The sequence below is a fragment of the Bos grunniens genome, chromosome 28 (assembly GCF_055505025.1).
Source record: "Bos grunniens cultivar Pamir isolate PY7600 chromosome 28, Bosgru_T2T1.0, whole genome shotgun sequence".
Classification (NCBI taxonomy): Eukaryota; Metazoa; Chordata; class Mammalia; order Artiodactyla; family Bovidae; genus Bos; species Bos grunniens.
In genome coordinates, this window is record NC_141192.1 from 36,629,792 (window position 1) to 36,655,382 (window position 25,591).

General features: G+C 40.0%; 1 protein-coding gene across 8 annotated transcripts in view; it reads right to left on the reverse strand.

Annotated features, from left to right (window-relative positions):
- Positions 1-20,268: 20,268 nt before the first annotated feature.
- Positions 20,269-25,591, reverse strand: part of MTR (5-methyltetrahydrofolate-homocysteine methyltransferase) — a 132,546-nt gene continuing 127,223 nt past the window's right edge. For all 8 annotated transcript variants that reach the window (XM_086382787.1, XM_086382788.1, XM_086382792.1 and 5 more), the window contains one exon: positions 20,269-25,268. In XM_086382787.1, coding sequence (XP_086238913.1) covers positions 25,182-25,268 — 87 coding nt within the window. In that variant the 3' untranslated portion in view covers positions 20,269-25,181. The remainder of the gene's footprint in view (positions 25,269-25,591) is intronic.

Sequence of the window (25,591 nt, forward strand, 5' to 3'; positions counted from 1 at the left end):
CACATAATAATCAAACTAACAAAGACTAAACACAAAAAAAGAATATTAAAAGCAGCAAGGGAGAAGCAACAAATAACATGCAAGGGCTCAAGAGCTGATTTTTCAGCAGAAACTCTGCAGGCCAGAGGGGAATGGCAGGATATATTTAAAATACTGAAAGGGAAAAATCTACAACCAAGATTATAGTATCCAGCAAGGATCTCATTCGAAATTGATGGAGACATAAAAAGCTTTTCAGACAAGCAAATGTTAAGAGAATTCAGTACCACCAAACAAGCTTTACAACAAATATTAAAGGGATTTATATAGTCAAGCATATTCAAAAGCAGAGACATTACTTTGCCAAAAAAGGTCTGTCTAGTCAAGGCTATGGTTTTTCCAGTAGTCATGTATGGATGTGAGAGTTGGACTGTAAAGAAGGCTGAGCGCCAAAGAATTGATGCTTGTGAACTGTGGTGTTGGAGAAGACTCTTGAGAGTCCCTTGGACTGCAAGGAGATCCAACCAGTCCATTCTGAAGGAGATGAGCCCTGGGATTTCTTTGGAAGGAATGATGCTAAAGCTGAAACTTCAGTACTTTGGCCACCTCATGCGAAGAGCTGACTCATTGGAAAATACTCTGATGCTGGGAGGGGTTGGGGGCAAGAGGAGAAGGGGATGACAGAGGATGAGATGGCTGGATGGCATCACTGACTCAATGGACGTGAGTCTGAGTGAACTCCGGGTGTTGGTGATGGACAGGTAGGCCTGGTGTGCTGCGATTCATGGGGTCGCAAAGAGTCGGACACAACTGAGCGACTGAACTGAACTGAACTGAACTGATATAGTCAAGAAATACAAGAGAAGAAAAAAGATCTACCAAATCAACCCCAAACAATTAAGAAAATGGCAAAAGGGACATATATATCAATAATTACTTTAAATGTAAATGGATTAAATGCTCCAACCAAAAGACACAAGCTGGCTGAATGGATACAAAAATAAGACCCATATATATATGCTGTCTACAAGAAACCCACTTCAGACTTAAAGACACATGTAGATTGAAAATAAGAGGATGGAAAAATATATTCCATGCAAATGGGAAACAAAGGAAAGCTGGAGTATCAATCCTCATATCAGACAAAATAGACCTTAAAATAAAGAAGATTACAAGAGATAAGGAAGGACACTACATAATGATCAAGAGACCAATCCAAGAGGAAGACATAGCAATTGTAAATATCTATGCACCCAACATAGGAGCACCTCAATACACAAGACAAACACTAACAGACATAAAAGGAGAAATTGACAGTAACACAATGATAGTAGAAGACATTAACACCCCACTCACACCAATGGACAGATCATCAAAACAGAAAATGAATAAGGAAACATAAGTCTTAGATGATACATTAGATGAGATGGCTCTCACTGATATCTTCAGGACATTCAATCCAAACACAGAAGAATACACCTTTTTCTCAAGTGCACACAGAACATTCTCCAGGATAGACTACATCCTGGGTCACAAATCAAACCTCAGTAAATTTAAGAAAATTGAAATCATAGCATCTTCTCCGACCACAATGCTATGAGACTAGATATCAATTACAAGAAAAAACTGTAAGAAACACAAACACATGGAGATTAAACAATATGCTTCTAAATAACCAACAGGTTACTGAAGAAATCAAAAGGAAAATCAAAAAGTTTCTAGAAACAAATGACAATGAAAACATGACAATTCAAAGCCTATGCTGCTGCTGCTGCTAAGTCGCTTCAGTCGTGTCCAACTCTGCGCAACCCCATAGACGGCAGCCCACCAGGCTCCCCCATCCCTGGGATTCTCCAAGCAAGAACACTGGAGTGCATTGCCATTTCCTTCTCCAACTGATGGGATGCAGCAAAAGCAGTTCTAAGAGGGAAGTTTATCGTAATACAATCCTACCTCAAGAAACAAGAAAAACATCAAATAGACAACCTAACTTTACACCTAAAACAACTGGAAAAAGAAGAAGAACAACAACAACAACAAAAAAAAAACAAAATTAGTAGAAGGAAAAAAATCATAAAGATCTGAGCAGAAATAAATGAAAAAGAAATGAAAGAAACAATAGTAAAGATTAATAAAACTAAAAGCTGGTTCTTTGAGAAGACAAAATTGACAAACCTTTAGCCAGAGTCATCAAGAACAAAAGACAGAAGAATCAAATCAACAAAACTAGAAATGAAAAAGGAGAGGTTACAACAGAAAATGAAGAAATACAAAGGATTATAAGAGACTATTATGAACAACTACATGGCAATAAAATGGATAACCTGGAAGAAATGGACAGATTCTTAGATAAGTTCAGTCTTCCAAGACTGAACCAGGAAGAAGTAGAAATTATGAACAACCCAATTACAAGCACTGACATTGAAGCTGTGATCAAACATCTCCCAAAAAACAAAAGCCCAGGACCTGACGGTTTCACAGGAGAATTCTATCAAACATTTAGAGAAGAGCTAATGCCTATCCTTCTAAAACTCTTTCAAATAATTGCAGAGGAAGGAACACTTCCAAACTCATTCTATGAGGGCACCATTACCCTGATACCAAAACCAGACAAAGACAACACAAAAAAAGAAAACTACAGGCCAATATCACTGATGAACATAGATGCAAAAACCCTCAACAAAATTTTAGCAAACAGAATTCAGCAACACATCAAAAAGCTCATACAACATGAGCAAGTTGGGTTTATTCCAGGAATGCAAGGCTTCTTCAATATACGCAAATCAATCAATGTGATATACCATATTAACAAACTGAAAGATAAAAACCATATGATCATCTCAATAGATGCAGAAAAAGCTTCTGACAATATTCAGTACGCATTTTTGATTAAAACTCTTCAAAAAATGGGCATAGAAGGAACCTCCCTCAACATAGTAAAGGCCATATATGATAAGCCTATAGCAAACATTATTCTCAATGGTGAAAAACTGAAAGCATTCCCCCTAAGATCAGGAACAAGACAAGGGTGTCCACTTTCACCACTATTATTCAACATAGTTCTGGAAGTCCTAGCTACAGCAATCATAGAAGAAAAAGAAATAAAATGAATTCAGATTGGAAAAGAAGTAAAGCTCTCACTGTTTGCAGATGACATGATACTGTACATAGAAAACCCTAAAGATAGTATCAGAAAATTACTAGAGCTACTCAGTGAATTTAGCAAAGTTGCAGGATACAAAATCAATACACAAAAATTACTTGCATTTCTATATACTAACAATGGAAAATCAGAAAGAGAAATTAAGGAATCAGTCCCGTTCACCACTGCAACAAAAAGAATTATATATCTAGGAGTAAACTTACCTAAGGAGACAAAAGAACTGTACACAGAGAATTATAAGACACTGGTGAAAGAAATCAAAGATGACATAAACAGATGGAGAGACAGTCCATGTTCCTGGGTAGGAAGAATCAATATTCCGAAAATGACTATACTACCAAATGCACTATACAGATTCAATGCGATCTCTATCGAATTACCAATGGCATTTTTCACAGAACTAGAACAAAAATTTCACAATTCATATGGAAACACAAAAGACCCCAAATAGCCAAAGCAGTCTTCAGAAAGAATGGAGCTGGAGGAATCAACCTTCCTGACCTCAGATTATACTCCAAAACGACAGTTATCAAGACAGTATGGTACTGGCACAAAACCAGAAATATAGACCAATGGAACAAGATAGAAAGCCCGGAAATAAACCCATGTACCTATGGGTACCTTATTTTTTGACAAAGGAGGCAAGAATATACAATGGGGCAAAGATAGCCTCTTCAATAAAAGGTGCTGGGAAAACTGGACAGCTACATGTAAATGAATGAAATTAGAACACTTCCTAATACCATACACAAAGATAAACTCAAAATGGATTAAAGAACTAAATGTAAGACCAGAAACTATAAAACTCTTAGAGGAAAACAGGCACAACACTCGATGACATAAATCAAAGCAAGATCCTCTATGACCCACCTCCTAGAGTAATGGAAATAAAAACAAAAGTAAACAAGTGGGACCTGATTAAACTTAAAAGTTTTTGCACAGCAAAGGAAACTCTAAGCAAGGTGAAAAGACAACCCTCAGAATTGGAGAGAATAATACCAAATGAAACAACTGACAAAGGATTAATTTTAAAATATACAAGCAGCTCATACAACTCAATGCCAGAAAAACAAACAACCCAATCAAAAAGTGGGAAAAAGACCTAAACAGACATTTCTCCAAAGAAGATATACCGATGGCTAAAAAACACCTGAAAAGATGCTCAACATCACTCATTATTAGAGAAATGCAAATCAAAACCACAATGGGATATCGCCTCACACCGGTCAGAATGACCATCATCAAAAAGTCTACAAACAATAAATGCTGGAGAGGGTGTGGAGAAAAGGGAACACTCTTGCACTGTTGGTGGGAACGTAAATGGATACAGCCACTATAGACGACGGTATGGAGATTCCTCAAAAAATTAGGGATAAAACCACCATATGACCCAGCAATCCCACTCCTAGGCATATACCCTGAGGAAACCAAAACTGAAAGAGACACTTGTGTCCCATTGTTCACTGCAGCATTATTTCCAACAGCTAGAACATGGAAGCAACCTAGATGCCCATCGACAGATGAATGGATAAAGAAGTTGTGGTACATAGACACAATGGAATATTACTCAGCCATAAAAAGGAATGCATTTGAGTCAGTTCTGATGAGATGGATGAAACTAGAACACATTCTAATGTACATATACAGAATCTAGAGAAACGGTTCTGAAGAATTTATTTACAGGGCAGCAATGGAGAAACAGACATAGAGAATAGAATTATGGACTTGGCGGGGGGAGAGGGTGAGATGTACGGAAAGAGTAACATGGAAACTTATATTACCATATGTAAAATAGATAGCCAAGGGGAATTTGCTGTGTGGCTCATGAAACTGAAACAGGGGGCTCTGTATCAACCCAGAGGGGTGGGATGGGGAGGGAGACGGGAGGGAGGTTCAAAAGGGAGGGGATATATGTATACCTATGGTTGATTCATGTTGAGGTTTGAAGAAGACAACAAAATTCTGTAAAGCAATTTTCCTTCAATAAAAAAAAATTTTTTTAAAGAAAAGGCATTTTAAAAAATAAAGAAAAAACTCACTTCACTTCAAACTCAACATTTAAAAAACTAAGATCATGGCATCCGGTTCCATCACTTCACGGCAAATAGAAGGGGAAAAAGTGGAAACAGTGACAGATTTTATTTTCTTGGGCTCCAAAATCACTGTGGATGGTGACTGCAGCCATGAAATTAAAAGAAATTTGCTACTTAGAAGGAAAGCTATGACAAACCCATTACAAACCTATTAAAATGGAATCTAATTAAACTTAAAAGGTTTTGCACAACAAAGGAAACTATAAGCAAGGTGAAAAGACAACCCTCAGGATGGGAGGAAATAATACAATCCCACTACAAGGCATATACCCGAAGAAACCAGAATTGAAAAAGACACATGTACCTCAATGTTCATTGTACCACTCTTAAAAAATTGTCTTTAAAATGAACAATCTAACCCAACATAAAACAATGAGACTTTTGCACCAAAAGAAGCAAGTGGGTTATGCTTATATGGATGTTCAAGTTCATAGGTATTCTCATCTGTATTCTATATATACCCTGTACCTAAAAAAGGGGGATTGAAAAATGTGCTTTTCAGCACTCTCATTGTCTGCAGATCAGAACAGCCTTTTGAAAAGTAATTTGGTTAAGCATACCAATATATAGTTTTCAATGTAATGTTTCTTTGAGTAATTTATCCTTAGGACATACTAAGAGATGTGGACAGAGGTGTAGTGTTCATTTAGTCTCATACTTTTGTAACCTACAATGGCAAAGTTAGCAAGAGCCAAATGTTCTATAAGGAGGAATGGTTTTATAAGTTATAGTATCTATTTAGAACAGTTTGTTATGTAGGAATAAAAAAAATCTTTGAAGACTTTGATTTAAAATAAAAATAAAAAATACTTTGATTATTTTTGATAATCAAATGTTGGAAAAAGTAATATAAAAATAGATATGTATAAACCACAATCAGATACCACTGTATACCCATTAGGATGGCTATTATCAACAATAAAATAACAAATGTTGCCAAGAAATTAGAACCCTTGTGCACTGGAGGTGATAATGTAAAATGGTACAGCTGAAAACAGTATGGAAATTCCTCAAAAAATTAAAGATAGAACTACCAAATGATTCAGCGATTCCACTTGTGGTTGTATAACAAAAGGAAATGAAAGCAGGAATGCAATCAGATATTTGCACACCCACATTCATGGTAGCATTATTCAAAATAGCCAAAAGGCGGAACAAACCCAAGTCTCTATCAATTTACAAATGGATATATAAAGTATGGTATATATATACAATGAAATATTATTCTGCTTTAAAAGGGAAGAAAATTCTGACATATGTTACAACATAGATGAACCTTCTGGACATTAAGTGAAACAAGTCACAATGGGACAAATACTGTATGATTCCAAATATTTGAGGTACCTAGAGGAGCCAAATTCATAGAAACAGGAAGTGAATGGTGATCGCCAAGGGTTGGGAGTAGGGGGAGAGGAAATGAGGAGTGTTTAGTGTGTATAGAGGGTCAGTTGGGGAAGATAAAAAAGCTCAGAAGATGGATGGTAATGATGGTCACACAGCATGAATGTACTGAGTGCCACAGAGCTGTACAGTTAAAAGTGTAAAATGGTAAATTTTATGTTACGCATATTTTAACAAAATGAAAAAAAACTGGTACATGCAGATATATATATATATATGTGTGTGTGTGTGTGTGTGTGTGTGTATTATGTATATATATAGGGGCTTCTCTGGTGACGCAGGTAGTAAAGAATCTTCCTGCAGTGCGGGAGACCCAGATTCAATCCCTGGGTCAGGAAGATCCCCTGGAGAAGGGAATGGCAACCCACTCCAGTATTCTTGCCTGGAGAATTCCATGGACAGAGGAGGCTGGCAGGCTATAGTCCACGGAGCATATATAATATGAATATATAGGTACATATACAGAAACATATAAGTCATATTAAAAAATATATGTGGTAAGTAGATTGATGGATACAGAAATTGATAGATTCATGGTATATTCATCTCCTTTCACCGCTATAACAAATAACCATGAACTTGGTGGCTTAAACAACACATATTCATTCTCTTACAGTTCTCTGTGTGGTCAGAAATCAGTATCACTGGGCCAGAATCAAGGTGTCAGCAGGGTTGCCCTCTCTCCAGAGGCTCTGGAGAGAATCCACTTCTCGTTTCTTTTGCAGCTGCTGGAATCTGCCTCTGTTCTGTGACTCACGGCCCTTTTCCTCTATCCTCAAAGCCAGAGGCACAGTGACTTGCTACAGTGGTGACTTTGCTTCCTCTTCTGTCAAATCTTTGCCTGGGTCCCTCTTCTAAGGATACATGTGATTGCACATAGGCCCCACTGGGTTATCCAGAATAATCTCTCTGTTTCAATGTTCTTAACTTAATTCCATCTTTTGTCTTATAAGGTAATATTCACAGGTTCTGGGATTACAACATGGATATCTTTTAGGGCTATTATCAATAACCTCAGATATGCAGATGACACCACCCTTATGGCAGAAAGTGAAGAGGAACTCAAAAGCCTCTTGATGAAAGTGAAAGAGGAGAGTGAAAAAGTTGGCTTAAAGCTCAACATTCAGAAAACTAAGATCATGGCATCTGGTCCCATCACTTCATGGCAAATAGATGGGGAAACAGTGGAAACAGTGTCAAACTTTAATTTTGGGGGCTCCAAAATCACTGCAGATGGTGACTGCAGCCATGAAATTAAAAGACGCTTACTCCTTGGAAGGAAAGTTATGACCAACCTAGATAGCATATTCAAAAGCAGAGACATTACTTTGCCAACAAAGGTCCGTCTAGTCAAGGCTATGGTTTTTCCAGTGGTCATGTATGGATGTGAGAGTTGGACTATAAAGAAAGCTGAGCGCCGAAGAATTGATGCTTTTGAACTGTGGTGTTGGAGAAGACTCTTGAGAGTCCCTTGGACTGCAAGGAGATCCAACCAGTCCATCCTAAAGGACATCAGTCCTGGGTGTTCGTTGGAAGGACTGATGCTGAAGCTGAAACTCCAGTACTTTGGCCACCTCATGTGAAGAGTTGACTCATTGGAAAAGACCCTGATGCTGGGAGGGATTGAGGGCAGGAGGAGAAGGGGATGACAGAGGATGAGATGGCTGGATGACATCACTGACTCGATGGACATGAGTTTGGGTGTACTCTGGGAGTTGGTGATGGACAGGGAGGCCTGGCGTGCTGTGATTCATGGGGTTGCAAAGAGTTGGACACGACTGAGCGACTGAACTGAACTGAACTGAATCAGCTTACCCACACATGGGTGGACAGAAGGAAAGAAAGAAGTAAAGATGATGAAAAGAAATATAATAAAACATTACTAGTAGCTAAGTAGGGATTATAGATATGAATTGTTCTCCTCTGCATACTTTTATATAGTTTACAAGCTTTTAGCAATGAACAAATTTTATAATGAAAAATGCTACCTATTTTTGGACTTCCCTGATGGTCCAGTTATTAAGATTCTGTGCTTCCAATGCAAGGAAACTAAAATCCCACATGCTGTGTGGCATAGCCAAAAAAAGGGAATAAATGCTACTTATTTTTAAGTGGACTTTAGCTAATTCAAACATAGCTTAGTGTATTTGAGGTGCTTTTCCAGGTGTGGGATGGATTTTAAGAACCTACCCATCATTCTCATGACTGGAATAATTCATTTGTAAAATGTCAATCCTGTAACAGGAACATTGTCTATAACTGTAAACCAAAATAAGTTTCCGACTTATGTCTATTCAATCTGGTCAAAATTAAAATGAAATTTCTATAAAGAGAAGATTAATATACAAAAACGTGAGGCTACATTTGATAAGATAACTTGACAAAATGCAAATCACCTTCTCTTAATCCACAGTGGCCTCGACTGGCACCCAGTTGGCTCATCCATGATATTTATAGCTCCCTCTGGAAAATTCCCAGTATCACCAAGATTCTGTTTCTTGTCCCTGAACTTCCCTTGTGCCTCCAGCATGCATAACTAGATTCACATACATTGTCTATAAATGAGGTATGTTTGATGTGGTGTTGTATTCATTTTTTCATAAAGCATGGAAAAACATCAAACATCTCCCAAGCGTCTTTCTTATCATTCATTAGTTAATGAAGATTTTTTGCATTAAGCCAGGCCCATGCTGGGTGCCCTCTGTGGAGGACTTCATCCCAGCTCTTGTTCTATCCTGCAAGGTGAAGGCCAGCATCACGGTCATCTTACAGAGAGAGAAGGTGCAGCCTACAGAGGCCGTGTACGTTGTCCATTGTCACCCAGCTAGTAATTGTTGGAAGTGCGGGGTTGGGGGAGGCGTGGGTGAAGAACATAGAACTTACATGACAGCTGATCTACACACTTGTCCACTGAGAGACAAAACTGTTCATCGCAGGTCAGACAGTTCATTAACAAACACCTAATATCTGTTCTCCTCAAACTCTTCAAAGTTTCGAAACACACAAAGAAAGCAGAGGAGATGGTTCTTGCCCTTTTCAATATCCTACAATCGAACTGGAGACATAATACATATACCCTATGACGGGAGTAGAGTTACAAAGCGATACTGTATACCCTAGAAAATGCCACACATGCGTGACAGAGGAAGGACCAAGATCTTCAGACTGAAGCAGTGATAAGTGTGGAGTCCTGCCCCAAGGCCACAGAAGCGGAGCCCAGAGCAAAGATCACCTCTGAAGCTGACTGAGTCCCATTGTAACCATTGCCAAAAGCCCTCCTGAACATCACTAGCAGGCTTCCTGACCCCAAATTAGGTAAAAATGCCCACCCCAATAGTCATCCTAGAGTGCTCTAACCTATCACCTAATGCCAACCTTCTTCAGGAATTTTCTTTGTCTTGAGGCCAAAAAAATGGCTACTAACCCATGAAAATCGACACCTCTCCCTGGTCTGTCAGGAGGTCAGCCTGCTGCACTCACAGCAACCTGCGACACATTATCTCTGCTCTTGGTTCTTAATAAACTCACTCCCTTCTGAAATGCCCTGTGTCTGGAAATTCTTTTCCAACCCATGTTTGGACTCTGCCTCAACACCAACAAGGGACTTTATAGCAGGTAGTTGGTAGTTAGAGGCATTTATCTCTACCAGGCATGTGAGGGCACAGGGGTTTAATGTGATAAGCCAGGGTTCTTCAGTTGATTTTACTCATCACAAATATCCTTGAATGACTGAACAGAAATGATGTTTTAAAGTAAGGTGGAACTTTTACAAATTTATGTTACCATGAAATGACTGACGTTTTGGCGCACCAAGTCTCAAAAAGCAAATTTTTAGAAAAGAAAAATAGAGGAAGACAAGAAGGGAGCTGTGATTTAGGGCAATGGCAGGAAGGCGCGGTGCATCTATAAATCTCTGAAGAGCAGTTTGTTGAATAAATGCTTTCCCTTTGGAAGGCAGATGTTTATTGGTAAATACTTGTCAACACTGTGGCTAGCTCATCTGCAAGGGGAGATGTCTGGGCACTTTTGTTCCCCAAAGACCATCATCAGATAAGGAGAAGGGAAACTTGATAGCAGGCTTCCCTGTGGCTCAAATGGTAAAGAATCTGCCAGCAAGGTAGGAGACCAGGGTTCGATCCCTGGGTCAGGAAGATCCCCTGGAGAAGGGCATGGCAACCCACTCCAGTATTCTTGCCTGGAGAATCCCATGGACAGAGGAGCCTGGCAGGCTACAGTCCATGGGGTTGCAAAGATTTGGACACGACTGAAGAACTGTCACACCACACCAAGCTTGACAGCAGCTCTTGGACCTGTATTCACAAAGCAATGCTGAGCTGACAATGAGCTGTTGTAGGCTCACTGCTAATCCCAGACCTTTCCTTCTAAGATAGAGTGATGCTTATACACACGTGATGCACACATGCACACACTCCTCTTATCTGATTCTGGCATAGCAATAAGATTAATGTTCAGAAAAAATTCTGTCCCCAGGGCATTGTACCAGTGTTTTCCACAGTCGAACTCAGCATACTGATTTCAATCTGGGTTAAGCAAGGAGAAATAAAACCAAGCTTGGATGATGAAGCCTAAAACTTGAGGTGGTTAGGGTGACAGAGTGTAAGGAAGGTTACAGTTCCCTAACTGCTGGGAGTTGCATTCAGAAACTGCAGTCAGATCTTGGCAAAGAGGCCAATTAAAAACATGGGTTACAGAGACATGGATGGACCTAGAGACTGTAGTACAGTGTGAAGAAGTCAGAAGGAGAAAAACAAATGTCAACTATTAATACACATATATAGAATCTAGAAAAATAGTACAGATGAACCTATTTGCAGAGCAGAAATAGAAACAAAGATGTAGAGGACAAATGTATGGACACTAAGGAGGGTAAGAGGGAGGGGTGAATTGGGAGATTGTGATTGACATATAGAGAAGGAAATGGCAACCCACTCCAGTGTTCTGGAGAATCCCAGGGACAGGGGATCCTGATATATGATTGTATATATGATTGACATATGTATATATGTTTGACATATATACACTATTCATATATATATATGTTTGACATATATATACTATTTATATATTTATATATATATATATATATATATATAATAGACAACTAATGAGAACCTATTATATAGCTCAGGAAACTCTACTCAATGCTCTGCAGAGACCTAAATGGGAAGGAAATCCAAAGAAGAGGGTATATATTTAAACATATAGCTGATTCACTTCACTGTGCAGCAGAATTCAATACATTATAAAGCAACTATATCCCAATAAAAATTAAAAAATTAAAAACATGAGTGGTGAATATTCCTCAAAATAATATATTTGAATCTGCAGTGGAAGGTGTTCAAAACTTAAATGATATATGCACCACACCTTAGCCCCCAAAAGGAACAAAACTGAGTTAGTTGAAGTGAGGTGGATGAACCTAGAACAGGGTAAAGTAAGTCAGAAAGAGAAAAACAAATATCGTATATGAACACATATATATGAAATCTAGAAAAATGGTACTAGGGAACCTATTTGTAGGCAGGAATAGAGGCAAAGACATAGAGGACAGACTTGCAGACAAAGCAGGGAAGGGAGTAGGTGGGACAAATCAAGAGAGTAGCACTGAAGCATATACATTACCATGTGCAGAAGAGCTAGTGGGATGTCGCTGTGTAATACAGGGAGCTCAACTCTGTCCCAGAAGGGTGGGATGAGGGGTGGAGGTGGGAGGGAAGCTCAAGAGAGAAGGGATATATGTATATATATATATGGCTGATTCAAGATGTTGTACAGCAGAATCTAATACAACATTGTAAAGAAATTATATTCCAATAAAAACAAAACCTGAATGATACAAAGTACTGCTGATATAGTTGCTCTAAGCTCTGCAGAGAATGTCACTCTCTAGGAGGCCAGGGAATTTGACTCATTGCAACCTAGCCCTTAGAACAGGACCTGGCCCAATAAATGTTTGATAAATGAACAAATAGATGAATGGACTGAATGAAGATAAGTATCTTCCCTCTTGGGGATCTCAGCCAAAGCAAAAGGAGAGGTAATTTGCCCATCAGCATTTTCTCTAACAACACAAGCACTGTTTGAGCTCATGGGAAGAGAAGTTTACAAGGTAGATGTAAGTGGTTTTTCCCCTGTTATAGCAAATTTTAGCAGGACCTTGATAGCAAGGTTCCAATTAAATCTACAAAATAAGCAAGGTTTTTCAGATTCTTACCCGAGTCATCCTAGTGGCCTGTATTCATAAAATCAAAGTTGATTGGCCACATACCCATCCCACAAGAATAAGCACCCACATCTTTTTTCCTACAGAAGGCTTTGTCCCTCTAAATTCTTTCTACTCTTACTGCATTTCTCTGCTTTAAATGGAGCATTACTCTTTCCTACTTTCCCCCCTCCTCCCTGCCCTCAAGTATGCCCACAAATATTGGCTACTTACATGACCCAACCCTTTGTAAAACTCATTCTTGCTTCCCACCACCCAGAAATCTTAACATTCCCCACCACACACTTTGCGAGTCAAAATTTAAGGGTGGCATCTAAAGTCAAACCTCACTTTTCACTTAATCAAACCCAATAATTACTCTGCTTTCTGAAGTCAAAGCCTACTGCAAATTCAATACAAACCATCTAAAATTAGCATTTGCCTTCCCCTCAATGCCAGCGGTGCTGAGTGACTCAGCCCTGCCAGGCACCAGCCCCTTCAGCTTCCAGGGTCTGAGCTGACACCCTTGTCAGGACACATTCCTTGGTTTTGTAACCACGTTCCTTCTCCATCTTCCCATTCACCCCAGTGAACCTCCCTGACTTCAGCACCTCTCTCTCTAGTTTAAACCATGTCAGGCCTGGCTCTTCTGCCAAGGATGAGAGCAGACAAAGATAAACTCTGTTTTCTGACAACAGGGGAGGGAAGGATTTCTCTTCATCGACCTTCTGCTTAAAGGAAAGGAATCACACTATCATCCTTGGGGGGCCAGCCTTCAGATATAGTAATGCATATGGTAAAATGTACCTAATACTGAAATGCCACTGGATTTCCATGAGTCTTGGATGATGAAGAAGGAGGGTGAGGGAATATTACAATACTTACGACTCATCATTATGGATATCAGTGATCACTGAATTGTAGGCTTTGGAAAGGTCATTGATGAATGCAGATTTGCTTTCTGCTCTTGTTTCTTTGCGCTAGTCATGTACAGCCTGTCTCTGGATGCTGGAAGAGCTCTCTGGAGCTAGCTGCTTTTTAAAAAAAGATATAATTAACATATAATCTTGTGTAACTTTAAGATGTGCAATGTGTTGGTTTGATACATTTCTATAGTGTTATATGATTGCTACAGCAGTGAGCTAAGGCCTTTATCACATCACATATTTATCATTTCTGTGCTGAGAACAGTTATGTTTAGTCTCTTAGCAACTCTGAAATTTATAATATAGTATGGTTGACTATCAGAGAAGGCAATGGCAACCCACTTCAGTACTCTTGCCTGGAAAATCCCATGGATGGAGAAGCCTGGTAGGCTGCAGTCCATGGGGTCGCTAAGAGTCGGACACGAGTGAGCAACTTCACTTTCACTTTCATATGGTTGACTATAATCACTGTGTGTTGCCTTAGATCTTCAAAACTTATCTAGTTGCAAATTTCTACTTTTAAACATTACCCCAATTCCCACCCCATCCGCACCCCAGCCCCAGGTCCTGATAACAACCATCCAATTCTGTTTTTATAGAAAAGTTGTTCTTTTTCTGGGGTGGGGGGAGGATTCTACTTTTTTTTTGATTCCTCACATAAGTGATATCACACAGTATTTGTTTCTTCTCTCACTTCCTAGCTGGTTTCTTGGTGTTTAGTCCTCTAGTATGATCTCATCCATTCAACAAATATTTAAGTTTTCCACTATGTGTTTAGTAGAATTTCTAAATTTGGGTTCTGACATTGAGATGGGCTGGGACCTGGGACACTTTAATGCAGTGGTTGCATCTGGACAAACTACTTCTGGAGCAACAAAATACAAAGAAACTATAAGGGACTAAAAATAACTGCGTGCATATGCAGTTGGGGCAAATTATGGACAAAAAGACAAAAAAAAAAAAAAAAACACCCAATAACTGCCACTTCTGAAGAGCCAGGAGCAAAAGCAGGTGTCAGGAGTGAAAGCAGGCACGTGCCCCCTGCACTCACCACCACCAAAGGGGTGGGCAAGCCATCTAAGCCACCCCTCTGACCCGACCCATGGACACACCCTACCATCACCCCACATAAGGAACCAGCTCACTCCCAGGCGGAGCGAGCAAGGGAGCCTGTTACTTGCTGTTGCTCCCCCATTGCTGCAGCAGAGCCCCAGTAAAGCTTTGTCTGAATTTCTTGTCTGGCCTCTAGTCGATTTCTATTGACTGAGGAAGGCCAAGAATCTGGTTGATATCAGCATTAACTATTACAAATGATCAAGGAAGTTCACTGAGTACCTTATCTAATAGAATAAATAATAAACCTATGCTTCAACTTTCTGGTAAAGTTTTGGTTTTGTCCGTTTTCCCCACAATGGTTAATCGTAGCCCATGAAGTAGAAGTCTCACAAGGTCTTTCTCTGGTCTCATCTGTCTGTTGGATGATAACACACAAAATGAAGCAGGATTAGGTTTTTTATTTTCACCTTACTGATCATTTTTCTAACTATGAAAGAGAGTTTTACCCAAACTCATCCCTCTGCTAAGTGAAATGGACTCAAAAATTTATATAGGGGAAAAAAAGTTGTATAGAGATGCCCCACCTCTTTCCTTCTATAATGCAATTTTTTTTTGGGGGGGGGGTGAAGGTAGGATGTATCCACTCATTAATATTTGACTCATAACTTTATTCAAGATGATTAATTTGAAGGCACAGTGGAGGGAAATAGAATTCTACAGACTAAGAACCAGTCTTGGTTCTACTAAAGACCAAGCTGGTCCTTCAGCTTCCTCAACAGGTTTAAAGTGCATGTGTTAGTATTTGCCCATAGCAATGTTAGGAAAAATCAGATGATGGCCAGATGGAAGGCTTTATATAAGACAAGCCATTGAGATATGTCTCAAAGCTAATTGCTACTTTTCAGTAAAGAGTTATGTTATTTTTAAAATAACCAAGTACTTTTGACACTAAGAATCTTCTCACTGGAACTTTTGAAATTTTCTTGATGTGCTCATTTCAGCAGAGTCAAATACCAGCAACAATCTATCATATCAGGCTAAACATTTCTTTACTTAATATTTTAAATTTATTGAAATGGCAATGCCACTAAGCCAAAGTATCACAACTGAAAAATTAAGCCAATTACACCTAATACCTTATTTTTTAAACTTTCTAAAATATAAAATGGTATTTTAGTTATATCATGTAGGAATGTTTAAGATGCTAACCAAAAATCTTCAGGGGCTCTGGAGTGATATACTTTATAGTTAATGATGTCCTTTATGCCGTAATCAACTTTGGACAGTTGATCCTTCTGAGAAAAGCAGAATATAACATTCATACATTTCCTTTTGTTTTTAACTTGAAAATTGTAAGTTTTGTAATCTTATTTGTATAGTTCTATTCTGGTTTTGTACCAGTATAGGTGAAATAAGCTTGAAGAATTTGTCCCTGATTTTATAACAATACACAGGCAAGCAGTGTTGTAATCAATAAAACTAGTATAACTCACACTGAGGGGAGATGGGGTGGGTGGGGTTGTCTGTGAGAATATGTGCCTTTTAAAGGGGTACAGGCTTGAAAGACACTGATCTATACACACATTTCCTTTTTAAAATAAATTTGTTACCTTTGAATCTTATCACTGATTTAACAGCAATAGTTACAGTTTCATTCTAAATACATTGAGGTTAGTATCTTAATAGCAATTAATTCTAAAGAAGAGTTAAAATAAAGACAATGGTTTTAATGTGCACTATATAGCTTATGTTGGCTGAATTTTATAGATTACAGTATGCGCTTCCCTGGTGGCTCAGCTGGTAAAGAATCTGCCTGCAATGCAGGAGACATAACATGGGTTCGATCCCTGCGTTGGGAAGATCCCCTGAAGAAGGAAATGGAAACCCACTCCAGTATTCTTGTCTGGAGAATCCCATGGACAGAGGAGCCTGGCACGCTACAGTCCACGGGGTTGCAAAGAGTCGGACATGACTGAAGTGACTTAGCACGCACGCATATGTAATTTAAAAATGAACCTGTTTTGTTCTCCTGTGTTTACATATACTCATGTATATGTGCATTTAAGTAAATGAAAAGGAAAGTCTAGATTTTTAGATTCATTATTCAAATACAATCATATTCAGAAGCCAAATTATACAAAACTAAAGCAAAGTTCAGGAAAAGCATAGAGTTTTGCAATATTACTCTGCTCTAGATTTCAACACCAGCCCTCTGTCACCAGGTTCTTGGATTTCTTTCAAATCCCCCATGAAAAGCAGCTGATCTTGCTCTAGGATGTAACAATCCTACACTTTACACTAGAAGGCTTTACACTAGGAGGAAGAAATCTTTTCATCACACTCCAGGAGAGGCCTCGTATATAGAAAGCTCCACCTCTGTATCACCTTCTTTTGCTTCTGCTAAGATCGCCCAGCCAACCTTCCACCATCAAAGGCTTGCATAAAACATACTTCTCCTCTAGGTTGAGGTGTTTTATGTTTAATCTCTGAGGAGAGTTCACCTTTGTTAATATCAATCTCTCCCAAGTTTCCCTCAGTCTTTCATCCCAAACACTATCCATAAATTCTGCATACATTGAGAGGAGACACAAATGGATTCAAAAGCCTTGGACACATTTACTATCTGTCTTGTGGGCCCGTTTTCAGCAGTGGCAGCTCAGATGTCTGAGTTGCTGCCACTTGGTCCCCATGTCTTCCCAGAGCTTAAAGTATTTTTCACTAATGATATTTAGCACTATTCACCAAGACAACTGAATTTCACATATTTTCATTGAAAACATGCACAAAATAAATGCCTATTCTTGTTTTTGGCCACACCAAATGGCACACTGAATCTTAGTCCCCTCATCAGGGACTGAACCCATGACTCCTGTATTGAAAACATGGGGTCCCAACCACTAGACCACCAAGGAAGTTCCAGCCTTCTTTTCTATAAAAGGATAATATCTCATGATTAAAGAGAAGTAACTATTGGAATTCTTTCAGATAATCTGGAATGAAATGTCACTTTATTCTGGTTTCTTTCTGGAAGAAATAAAACAGACTTGTAAAAAGTTCAAAGTCCTTTTCTCAGTGGCTGCAAGCTCCATACTCTGTAGGTTGCCATACGTATCTGCACGGTGGAAGACAGGAACTGTGATAAATACCATTCATGGGTCTGTCTGGTTTTTGTTTCTTCCACTTTATGGAATATCTACTCTCAAGGTTCTCAAAAACCATTTAATCTGTAATCCTTTCCTAGACAATAGTTCTAGAGATTGCTTGCTTTGTGAGTCTCCAAAAGAATATCATAACACCTAAAAGCAAGGCATGAGGCAAAACATATCTTTGAAAGTTACATTTGAAGATGGGAGAATGTAAATGAAATCAGATAGAAATTCTAAGTGTTGAGAAATGACACTGAATTTAGGGGCTAATTCACTTAAATGCAAAAAATTTTCATTCAGATTAGTCAAAATAGCATTTATTTCAGGCTGGATTTTGTTGCCAAGCTAATCTTTCTTACAGTATCTTCGTTGTAAACATTTGAACAGTGCAGAAAGTGAGACATACCTAAACCATGAGGTCCTCACCCCTTCTTCCTATCCCCCAGAGAGGTTTAAGAATTTTGTATATCTTCGTGGATATTTTCACTGCATACATTTCTTGAAAACACACACATTATCATAATATACTTTCTGTTCTGCAATCTGACAACACATGGAGCTGATCTATAGTAAGAAGCTGTAGTGAGGCGGTTTTCCTGCAGGGCTGCCAGTGTGCCATCTTTACTGGTAGTTAAAAAAATTTAAGTTGGGTGTGGAAGGTGCTAGGGCTCTGATGTCCCAGTCTCCTTCTGAGCAAAAGAAATCATCACTGCTTCTCTCTGCTCATTTAGAAAACTCTGTAGCAAACTACAGGGTGGGTGCTGAGTGAGACTCTGGGTACTCTGAGCCCAGTCAGAGGCATGGCCCCTGCCCTCCAGGAGCTTCTTACTCTGCTCTCCTGACAAACCACCGCCCCCAGAAAGCATCTGCTACTCTTGGAAGACAAACTTTACTGAGCACCTGTCACAAATCAAGAGCTGTTAGACACGGCATAGATGAACAAGGTTCCAAACCTGCCCTTCAGAGAGCAGGGTCAGACTCTAGTGGAGACATATACTATCGCTATCGTGAGAACACTGTGAAATATGCAGCCTGCTGTAAGGAGGTAAGACGAGATGTCATTTCACTTAGCTCTAAGGAGGAGGGGAGCAGAGGGTTGGGAAGCTTTCCTGAAGTTCAAAGGTGGGATAATTTCAGGCAGAGGGGACAACGCAAGCAGACACCTGCTTCAGGACAGGCGGGGAAACTGCAGCAGTTTAGGGCTGCTGAAGCATGTGCAGCAGGGTCAGAACACGGAGGTTTTTTTCACACGTGTGTCTGAGACACTGAGGGGTGGAGGGGGACTGGTTTAGGCAGAAGGATTGGTGTGGGCATAAAGCATCAGAGCACTCACATTTACAGCTAAAGGAAGCCGGGAAACTAACCCAGAGACTGTGGCAGGGGGTCCAGAGGAGAAATTATGATACTAAACCAGGCATGGATATTTAGTGGGTAAAACCATCTGGGTGTGAGAATGAATTGGATGTGAAGTTTGAAAGAAAAAAAAGACAGGTTTTGGAATAACCCCAAGGTTTAAAATGTTGGTGATCGGTAGATGATAGTCTTTTTTGTTTGTTTGTTTTTGCATTACCTGGTACTTACTCCTCAGGATAAAAGCCTTTTTCTATCTTAAACGCTTTCAATTCTATCTTCCCATCCCATCTTCTTAAGACAACGGAGTAACCTGCCTCACCTCCTATTGTCTTCAACCTAGTGCAGTGTGCCCCGGTACCCACAGCGCCCTCCAAATGCTCCACGAGGGTCACGCGTGAGGGGTCCTGTTCCCAGAGCTCTTGGCAGCAAGAGGCTCTGTGATCAGATCTTGAACTCTCTCTTCCTTCGCTTTGCCCGACGTGGCCCCCTCTCCTGGTCTCCTTTACTCTGCATGTCGGCTCCTCCACTGGCTCTCCCTCGTCCCTGGTCCCAGAATCAAGTTCATCTTCTCTTCAGATTCTCCAGATGCCATCCCATCCACACCTCCATCTCCGTGATGAAGATTCCCAGCCATTCTTCCAATTCCAAAGTCAGGTGTCCAAGTGTCCTAGGCCGTCAGGGCCCATTTGCCCAGAACGCCTCTCTCCTCGTCTACATTCTCTGCTTGTGCACAGGGTACCACCAGTGATTATCCTTCAAAGCCTTTATCTGGAGCCACACTTGGGTCTAGCTGGACACAGGCACAGATGCTCAGTTCTCAGCTCCCACCCCCCACCTTTGCATTGCTGTGTTCTTTGTCCTTCCTTCGTTTAAAAAACATATTTGACACATAAAAAACATCTACAAAGTCAGCACCCCACATTCTGGCTTATTATTCCATTCTTTCCTTTATTATTTTTATAATATGTAATACATACAGAACTCTGTAATATTAAGCTAGTTGTGAAGCATAATAAATAACCATAAACCTACAACCCCAAAACCTGCATTACTAATAACCAGCGTCTAACCATGTGTCCGTGATATCTGCTCCCTCTGTTTCCCTCTCAGAGGTTTGTTTTGGCTTATCTTTTTTTTTTTTTTTCACACTTTTAGTTTTACCATTTACACATGCATTGAGAAGATGCTCTTTGGTTTTGCTTGGTTCTGAGCTCAATAAAAATAGTCTCAATCATATCCTGGGACTTTTTTTCTTTAATATTTTCAGAGATTCATTTTTCTTGTCGGGTATAGCTGTGATTCACTTATATTTTTACTACAGAATAATATTCCTTACTGTTAATACACCTAATTTACTTAAATGCTGTCCTGTAGACAGGAAGGCATTTCAGTTTTTCCAGTTATAAGTATCATGAAGACGTTACTATAAACATTTTTGTACATATCTCCTGGTACACAAAGGCAGGCGTTTACTGGATACATAGCTGGAAGGTGGACTCATAAGCTAGAGTCCAAAGTGTGCAAATGTTCAACTTGGTGAGGTGTGGTTGTTTTCTAAAGCAGGGGCGCCTGTTTACAGATCATGAAATGAGCTCACACGATCTTCTTTAGCACCTGGTGCTGTTAGATTCCTTAACTTTGTAAATCTTATGGATGTAACTTAACAAGCTCATTGTGATAGTAATTTGTATCTCACAAGGTTTCTATTGATTTATAAGCCCCATGTATTTTCTCTTCTGTGAAATGCCTCTTCAAGTCTTTTTCATTTTTTTTCCTTCTTTTTGGTTTTTAAAAATTACTCAAAAAAGCTTCATTTCTTAAATTTAGCTTTCTGACTCTCTGCTTGATTTTCTGCTCCTTGGTAAGGGAAGTGCACTTGATCCTGTAACAGACATATATCCACACAGAAAACCAGGCCTGGCTGACATGTCTTTTTGCTTTAGACCACCTCATAAAGAACCTTAGGTCTCACAGCACAAACTCCTTGAAGGTGGCCTGGGCACACACCACATGCGGATTTTAGTGCTATCCCAACTTTCTTGGTATAAAGGTAAACAATTCTATTACCAGGGGTTAAGGACAGCCTAGTCTTGTTAAGAGGCTGTATTGTAGGAAAGCTTATAGCGGCATAATCAAATGCTGGACCGTCCTGAATGCCTCTAGATACCATCCTGGGAAGAGGAAGTCTGTTTCCTATTATTTAAAAAATAGGAATTCTCTCTATATTCTTCTTACTACTTCCTTCTCAGTTAACAGTATTGTAAATATCAAGTCTTGGTTTGTCTTTTTACTACACTAAATTGTTTACTAGCTTAACCTAAGTGCTAGTTTGAATATATTTGACTTAATCATCTTTAATGGTTAGCATATGTCTCAAGAGATTTGTTCCTGCCCACAGGAACAAATTTTTTCTTCATGCAAACATTTAAATATTTGCTTTTTGCAACTCAGACCTTAACGTATTTGGGACTGATTGCTAGGTGAGACGTGAGGCGTGAACCGAGCTTCATTTTTCCGTAAGAATAACCGTTGTTCTAAAACTACTTACGGAGTCACCCTTCGTCCCCCACTGACCTGCCATGCCATCTCATCATATCTCAGAGGTCAGTATATATGCATGGGCTACTTTCCAGGCTCCTCATTTCACTGCACTGCTCAGAACGCCTGCACCACATACACCACAGACTCCACAATAAAACTTACCATCTTGTAAGTCTCCTCAACCTCTTCATCATAGTTAGAAGCATCCAGCTATCTTAGTCCTTTGCCATTCCACAAACATTTAAATATCTGCTCATCACATTCAGCAAACCTCTGTTGGAATTTCTGCTTGAAATGGCGTTGAGTCTACAGATAATTAAGGGGGAGATCTGACACCCTTACAACCTTCAGTATTCATGAACAAAGGCAGTTCTTCACTTGTTTCTACCTTGCTTCTTCACCTTTATACTTCAAGTCCCAAATCAGGCCTTAACCTAAAACACTGCCCGCCTTAACCATCTGGTTAAGGTATTGGGGAAAGTATTTCACCTTCCCAACTAAAAGTGTGTCTTTTATGTGCAAATTGGGGTGAGTTTGAGGTTTCTGTTGGAGCGATGGTAGAATTCTTCCTTACTGAATATATCAAGAATTTGAGAAGAGTAAGATGATATTGGTTTGAGACGCACTGGGTTTGAGGTGTCTCTTGTATACTGGATGCTTGCTATGCTATGTTCTTCAGGACAGAGGAGTCTGGATAAAGATACTAGTTTGATGAGATTGCCCACTGAAACTACATGACTAAGAAGGTAACTAGTGATGGGATCGTGAGGACTAGGATTTAAATGGATAGAGGAAGAGAAAATTATGAAAGAAGCTAAGAAATAAGAAACATGTAAAGTTAACCAGAAAAGTGAAGTCAGGAGGAAACAGGGAAAGACGATTTCTGAAGTGGTCAACATTGCCCAAATCCAGAGAAGAAAAATCACTAGAATAGCCAATGTTAGATCTTAACAGATCTAACAATTAAGAGGTCATTTATGACAGAAGAGATGGGTTTTAAAAAAAAAAACACTTAACTTCACTGAGTTAAGGAGAGAATGGGAAAAAGTGGTTGGCGTAAAACAGACACTCAGATACTTGTTGAAGACAAGCCTGAGAAAAATGGAGAGAAGACAGGCTAGTCTCTAAATGAGCCCAGCTGTGAAAGGAAGGAATAGCAGAATGTCTCAGAGGAGAAACAGGACATTATGAGACCTGACCTCTACCATCATCCCATACATTGGCCTCCATCCCATACACAGGTAGCAGAGTGAGCAAGCTGCCAAACAAGTGCTTCTTTAGAGGGAAAAATAAACATGGGATCCCTAAGGGGAATGATGAGAGTGAGCGAGTGGATGTGAGAGCCATGGATGCTGACAAGGTGACGTTCTAGATGACAGAGACACAGAAAAGACTCCGGGTACAGCATGGTCACCTTCCTGCCTTTGAGGTCACCTGACATAAATTAAAGAAGGGGTTTTCCTCAAGCTATCTTCTATATTCTTTAATGAAAATACAGGGGCTCAAACTTGAACAAATTGGTTTTGTCTTTAGATAAAAGGCATCCATCACAGGATCAGATCAACAATACAATGAAGGAAGCCGTTCTGTCACATTATGAGTTGAGAAAAGATATGGTAAACATTTAATGAAACTGGGAAACTTTTAACAAGTGTGATTCAGATAAAATAAATTAAAATATTAGGAAAAGATTATTCTTTCTTATACAGAAGGATGTGCCAACACCTAGAGTAACAGAGCTGCTACGGAAGAGGAATAAGTCCTCCAACTGAGCATCTAGGACAGATTAAATGGACCCTAAAGAAAGCATATAATTCTCTTTTTAAAAGAAAGCATATAATTCTCTCTTTAAGGGCCAGTGATGCCTGAAAAGCCATGTTACTCTTCAGGAACACATGTATATGCTGTTATATAGGATTATCAACTGCTAAGCTTTTTCCCCCTTTCACCTCCAACATACCTGAGTGTATATTTGATGTAACTGCTTTGGGATGAGGCCAGCTTATACCACGAGGGGAGAGGGGACTGTCTTACAGGAAATGAGATCTGATGATGCCAATGACATAGAAAGTAGCTTCTTACTCCAGTCACTGTGTTCAAGTGTGTTCCAGAAAGGGTACCTAGTATACGGAACCAGTCATTCCCACGTGCACTTCCTGAATGTCTTTTCACCCCATCAATCTCTTATTCCCTTTCCTTGAGTACCTACCCTGTGCTGAGCTCTAGAGACCTCACAGAAGCTGCTGTCTATCAAGCTCTCACTATATGCCAGACCCATGTTACCCGCCTTACATGCGTTCTCTCATTTAATCCACGTCTCATGCCCACAAGAGAGGAACTAGTATCACTGTCCCCATTTTACAGATGAGAAAATTGTGTTAAGAGAACTGAAGTAATTTGCCTCCGTCATACAGCAAGCATGTGGCAAAGCTGAAACTTGAATCCGGGTGTGTCTGACTTAAAGCCCACGCTCTCAACCATCTCCCTGCACTAACCATGAACAAGTCCACGTGCTGTTCCGATACCGTACAAGTTTGGAGTTGGGGCAGTGCAGAAAAGGAAGAACTGAGAAGTGAGGCTGCCCGTCCACCCACTCTGCACAGGACGTGCAGCTGAGCCTGCTCAACTCTGGAACAGGACCCAGGGGTTAACCACCCTTAGCAGCCGCTGCCTCTGCCTACCTCCTTCCTCCCCCTCAGGGAGAGGGAATAGGAAATTATGAGAGAACAAAATGCTTGGAGAATGCTGTATTTAACTCGCTAGGGCAAGCAGCCTGAGCGCCTCTAATAAGCCTCAGAGAGAGTGTGCCTTTGGCTAAAGGGATGCCTTTAAGCATCTCCTGGAGGATTCAGGAAAGGAGGTCTCCGGGAGAGAGCAGAGTGATGCTTCTTCCCTGTCAGAGTAACAGCTCTAACCACTCAGATTTAAATGTCCCATTGCTCACAGCATCACTCTGCCAAAGGGTCACATTTTCTATTCAACTGAAGTGACCTCCTAGGTCTGGGATAAAAATGAAAAAAGTCTGACTTGCTTTGAAATGCAAAAGACCTCCATCTCCAGCTTGTTCTAGTCCCCAAGGGACCAGGGACACCCCTGGAGTCTGACTCGCTGCTCTTTATTCAAAGTCCAGACCCTGGTCTTCTATAAGGTCCCCCCAAAGGTCCGCACCCTGGAGTGGTGCAAAGGGCAACCAGATGCAGATGGGCTCCTGGCCATTGCGCTGTTATGATTATAATAGGCACTTTGGACTGTTTCCCTGAGGATCACCAAGTACAGACAGGTTAAAAAAAAAAAAAGAAGTTAGTCTGTATCATATCCCAAAATGGGTCCAAGCCATTTCTCAACCTCGGCCACAGACATGTTCTTCCTCGAAGCATAATCCTCAATCTGCAAAAGATTAAAGGCAGTTTGTTAAAACAAAATGATATGACTTTCTGAACTAAAGTTCGCTCAGCATTCACTAAGATACTCTAAGTACTTTCCACGTCTTATCTTAATATTAATAGTGATCCATTGAGTTAAGCAGAGACAGATATTTATTTATTCACTAGAGTGCCTTATTCTCTGGGCAGAAAAACAATATGTAGTAACTATCTGGTGCTTAGAGGCCTGGCTGGGGTGAGAGGGGGAGGGGAGGGGAGGGTGGTCTATTTATACCTGGGAGGACTAGAATTGGAGTAATGAGTTGAAACCAAAGCAAGACATTAGTG